Here is a 5,496-nt window from a genome sequence, read left to right as displayed (position 1 = left end):
TAAATTGATCATAAAACGAGCCTAAACGATGAAAAGTAAATAGAACGTTTCCAATTTCTAACTAACTCACACAAAAGCATTTAAATGCGAGAATTGCTCGCTTATTAACTAAATAACTCTAAAACTCATCCTAAAACCGTACCCAAAGATAGGGGTTTTTGACCCCTATCAGTCTCTAACTGTCTTCAGACTAGATTTCATTATAATATCAATGTGGGAGCCGGTTCACTTTGACATACGCCTAACAGGTCTGTAACAGGATGCCAAATACGGGTATGATTGGGTGAACAGGTGAACACATTTGTATTGATAGTGAAGTGATGAAATTACCACTCACATAACAGTGAGATGATATCACAGACCACTTGATAAGTGAGATTGATAAGTGTGTGGCCACACCCTGATAAGTAGTTTACTTATCTGATTCATTAATCTACTTAAGATCAAGAAATATCATAAACATCAGAGAGGATGACAGTCGTCATGCCTCTAGTTTATAATATCGATATCAAATGGTAAAAGACGTTAAGAGATAACTACAGGGTCTCTGCATCTTTAGACTGCTGAAATATCTGTATTGGTTAGGGGCAGTAATGGTTTGCTAGAACCCACTTACTGTCTGTGGACCGTGAGCCCACTGCTAGCTAAGGGCAGTCCCATAGGATCGTGCACATTGAACATCTGAGTTAGAACTTATAGAACGGTACACTGGAGGGATGAGATTAATTAATTGGTTGATAGTAAAATGTCAAGGTAATTAATTGGTGGTTAATTAATTGATTAATTGATACTTTGTATCAATGTAATTGATTAATGGATTTAGGCGTTGAGCATTTAATTGGTTAATTAGTTTACGAGATGTAATTAATTAATTTGTAAATTAATGAAATTGCATTCGTGAATAATTAATCAAACTAATACGTCAATTTATTAATTAGTGTTATTTATTTAATTGGGGTAATTAAATTTAATCTAATTGTAACTAATTGCATAGAATAAATACTATTGGTATTTATTTAAGTGATTATGTTAGGATTAGATTAGTTTTATAATTAACCAATTAACCCTAAACCAATTAGGTTTAGGAATAACTACACTATATATAATAAAAGCCTAAAACATAAATTAACCTAATTTTTTTTTTGGCCAACACAAGGTTTGCATAGGCAAACCATTGTTTTTCCGCAACCACCACTAAGAAAGTGGAAAAGCTTTTGGCAAATTACACAATCTCTCCAGTTCTTCCTCCGTTCTTCGGCTAGCACCGGTTTTAGCTCGATAGTTGTTCGTGCACTTGACTACGGAGATCTTACTACTTTGTGGATTCTTCAGCCGTCTCTAGAAGAGACAGTCCGGGTAAGTTTTTATCCCTAAACAGATCCAAAAGATTTTATTCAATCAATGGTTAACGGACAAAGATCAAACTAAAGGGATTAGAAATAAATTTTAAACCGCAATTTCGCTGCGCTACAGTTGATTAACTGACTATAATCCCTAACAGTATTAAGCCTATTATTCAATGTTTGTCTTGTGGGATAGAGATATGAATAAAATAATATATATTTTACTATATTATCCCTACTTAAACTAAATAATGTTGATTTAAGAGATAAAATTGACTTGTCATCTCATTAAAATTGTATTAGTTTATCTCACCCCTCATACCACCTTCTTTCTAGGTATAAGATTTGAAAGATAATAAGTTTATCCGTTTCTTATCCCAATTGTTCTATCCCTTAAACAAATACGGGATAATTAATCTTTGAATTTTCTATTTTTCTCTCACCCCATTTACCTCTCATCACGTCCTGTTTATACATAAGTTGTTTTAGGCGTCCCCTCCACAGAGTTCATTACAAACCAGGAAAAGACCTATGAATTATCTCGGACATCCCCTCGATACATTCATAGTAGCACAAAAGGGCACTCTTCCACCTTGATTCAAAAATCCTCAGCCTATAATACTCTCAAGTTGGCCCCTGCTAACAAATTTATCGAGTGATCATGGCCAATTTTTTTTTTCCATCCAGGCCCGAGGCTTCAAAAGTTCCGGCTGCACAATCATGACCATCTTAGGTCAACCGAATTTTTCGCTATATGATCCCACGACCTTCTTCGGTCATGCATAATTTTCAAAATTGTGTTCACATAAGCCACTTCATGGCCATAGAACTTCTCAGTTGTATATTCCATTTGATACCCACAACCACTTCCGAATTCTATCTTTTTAAATGGTAGACGAGGCAACAATGCTTATAAAATATTCACAATTTCCGTATTATGGTCAGTTTCCGTATTATGGTTACTTTCCATTTATTTCGAATATAACTCTATACGAGTTTTCGATCAATACCCAAGAAGGCACAAACAATTTTCCGTTGAATTCTGGTAGGACAGGATTCGGACTATGCCTCAATAATCCTACTTCACCAAACCAAAACCCAATAGTCCTTTCTTGTGACACTTCACCTCAGCCCGATTTCTGCACGCCACTTTTCGACTAAAGGAAGAGCACAAGCCATATCTCACTAAATTAAGAAAATTCTAACCCCAATTACGCCTCAATAATTAGTTCATTATAATCGTTAATTTAGTAGATATGCTTTGTGTTAGGGTAAATTTCATCCATGGTGTACAACCTTTATCCTAAATCACAGTTTGGTGTACAACCTTCATTTTGTCTCACTAATATATACGGATTTAGGGGTGACCTCCCACTGTGGTATACAACAGGTAAAAATGACCGGTCAACGTCGATCAACGTGCCACATCATCAATTTTTATTATATTTACTCACTAAAGTGGGACCTACTACTTGTATAATTACTAACTTACCCTTAACTATATATTTTACTATAAATTAAAAAATTTCAATTTTCCATCCTACTCTTTCTTTGCTCAAACTCTCTCTCTCTCTCTCTCTCTCTTTTTACATTTTCTTTCTCCTATTTTTTCCTTCATTCCCTCTCTACGCTAGTGAAGCTGAAAACGACAATAGTGAACCAGATTAAATCAAACTCATCAAATACAATTTTTCCATAAAAAGAACCTCAAATGGGCATGATTGAAGATGATATCAGTGCCTTTCTCCACCATTGCTGCCTATCTATCACTAGTAGAAGCAGCTGAGGACCACAAAAGAAATAGGGTCGATAAGGTAAGTAGTTTCCATTTTGCCATCTAGAAAAAGAAAAAGAAAAAATGCAGGTGAATTGTTTGTTAAAATGTGTAAATGGGAATTCATTCAAAATCAAAATTGAATCCTCTTCACTTTAGCGTCTACGATTTCATTTCTCTTTAATCTCTCTACAACAACCAATGGCACCAAAGGCAGCGGAGAAGAAGCCGGCAGAGAAGAAACCGGTGGAGGATAAGAAGGCCGAGAAGGCACCAGCAGAGAAGAAGCCGAAAGTAGAGAAAAAATTACCAAAGGAAGGCGCATCCGCCGATAAGAAGAAGAAGAGATCAAAGAAGAGCATCGAGACCTACAAGATCTACATCTTTAAGGTGTTGAAACAAGTTCATCCTGATATTGGAATCTCCAGCAAGGCCATGGGGATTATGAACAGTTTCATCAATAACATCTTCGAGAAGCTTGCTCAGGAGTCATCTCGCCTCGCTAGATACAATAAGCCGACAATTACTTCTCGGGAGATCCAGACCGCCGTCAGACTTGTTCTGTCGGGAGAATTGGCCAAGCACGACGTCTCCGAGGGTACAAAAGCTGTTACGAAATTCATAAGCTCTTAGAGGTCTTCTCTTTTTTATTGTTGATTTGTGATATCAATTGGTGTTTGCTGATGTAAAGATTGGGAAGTTATGTTCGATTTAGGGTTCTTTAGATGATTGTCCAGAATTGGTACTTTTTGCAGTTAGATGTATTCTTTTTTATAATGTTAATTTAACCTTCATTTACTGGACAAAAAATTGAGGGGTATTTTAGTAAATACATATATGGTGGGTCCCACTTTAGTGAATGGATATAATAAAAATTGATGATGTGGCGAGTTGACTGGTCACTTTTACATGCTATACACCATAGTGGGAGGTCACCCCTAAGTTCATATATATTAGTGAGACAAAATGAAGGTTGTACACCAAACTGTGATTTATGGTAAAGGTTCTACACCACAGATGAAATTTACCCCTTTGTGTTACTACATATGAGCGCTGAATTCCGACAATTCTCTTACGGACTCTCCCCCACTTAAAGGGGTTGAATCTCGTAGAATTTCATCGTCCACAACAAAAAGGGGTAAGCATTTGCTTTGATTAGCAATCTCAATTCCTTTTTGTTATTTTCGCACTCCCGCACTGTGGGTAAAAGTCTCACAACAGGCTTCACATCAAACCGAAAAGTATCACAAATAATTTCGGCAAAAGCATCATAAAAATTTCTTTCGTCAACTCATTGGGGAAATTTTGATATCACTCGTCTATATCGCAAAGAACTCGCTTAGTTCAAGCACTGCTTGCTCACACCACGAAGAAATCGTTTAGTTGAACACGCTCACACCGCGAAGAACTCGCTTAGTAAGATCGATTGCCCACCTCACAAAGAGCTTGCTTAGTTAAGGCCCTAATGCCTACTTTGCCAAGCCTTTGCTTAGTTTAGCCTCTGATACCACTTGCCAAGGGGCCAGGTCAGAGCTAGGTCAAAGCCCCGTGTGGCACCGAGATTTTCCCGAGTCTTGGTCAGCCAATTCCTAACGAAGGGGTCTATCCCCTTTGAATATTAAGCATCCCGTCAAGTCATACGTATTCCATCCTAGAGGGATTCCCGTGGTTAAACCTCGATTCATAAAGGACCTGAACTATGGGCCAACTCGTGGGCCCAAAGTGTCCATAGGGGTTCCACGTTACGGAGACATCTGTCTCCATTCCCAAACGCTAGATGCCCGACTCTCCTAGTCCCTAATGGACTAGGGTGGATTGCTTAAACGAGTCTTGACAACTGGCCCAGGGGTTGGGAGAGATCCAACGCCAGGTGATCCAGTGGACATTCATGTGTCTTATTCACCACTACTACCCCAATCTTCCTTGACATCGGACCCGATCCTCCTCGATGCCATGCCACTGCCCTAGGCAACGCTCATGCCGATGCTTGGGATGACTTGGCCCAAGCCAGGGGCTGAGATTTGCCTACGGCCAAATCTCCGCCCATGACACTTTGCACTTTTGCTAAGCAGACCAGAAATTGGTGAACCGTTTTCTGATCTTAGGTATTGTGGGTGGTCTTGAGTACATTACAATCATAAGGCCTGATGTTTGTTACTCCGTCAATAAAGTGAGCCAATTTATGCATCAACCCACGGTTGAACATTGGAAAGCGGTAAAACTGATTCTTCGTTATCTCCACTCCCCACCCACGCATGGACTTCGTATTCAACGTAGTCGATCCATTGATATTGTTGGGCTTTCCGATGTTAATTGGGGTGGTGATCTTTATGATCGAAAATCCAAATCGGGGTGTGATGTCTTTATCGAACAGAATTT

The 5,496-nt window shown here is 38.5% G+C and overlaps 1 protein-coding gene across 2 annotated transcripts; it reads left to right on the top strand.

Annotated features, from left to right (window-relative positions):
* Positions 1-3,261: 3,261 nt before the first annotated feature.
* LOC136227316 (histone H2B-like) lies at positions 3,262-3,750 on the top strand. Of its 2 annotated transcripts, XM_066015962.1 has the most exons (2): positions 3,262-3,363; positions 3,403-3,750. In XM_066015962.1, exons 1-2 carry the CDS (start codon positions 3,319-3,321, stop codon positions 3,748-3,750), a joined length of 393 nt encoding a protein of 130 aa, XP_065872034.1. In that variant the 5' UTR covers positions 3,262-3,318. The 2 variants fall into 2 exon arrangements, with proteins under 2 accessions (XP_065872034.1, XP_065872033.1); XM_066015961.1 differs by having other exon boundaries at positions 3,262-3,750.
* The last annotated feature ends 1,746 nt before the right edge of the window (positions 3,751-5,496 follow it).

This window comes from Euphorbia lathyris, chromosome 4 (genome assembly GCF_963576675.1).
Source record: "Euphorbia lathyris chromosome 4, ddEupLath1.1, whole genome shotgun sequence".
NCBI lineage: Eukaryota > Viridiplantae > Streptophyta > Magnoliopsida > Malpighiales > Euphorbiaceae > Euphorbia > Euphorbia lathyris.
The sequence above is the reverse complement of the archived record's forward strand: the minus strand, read 5'-3'. Positions and strand labels throughout refer to the sequence as shown.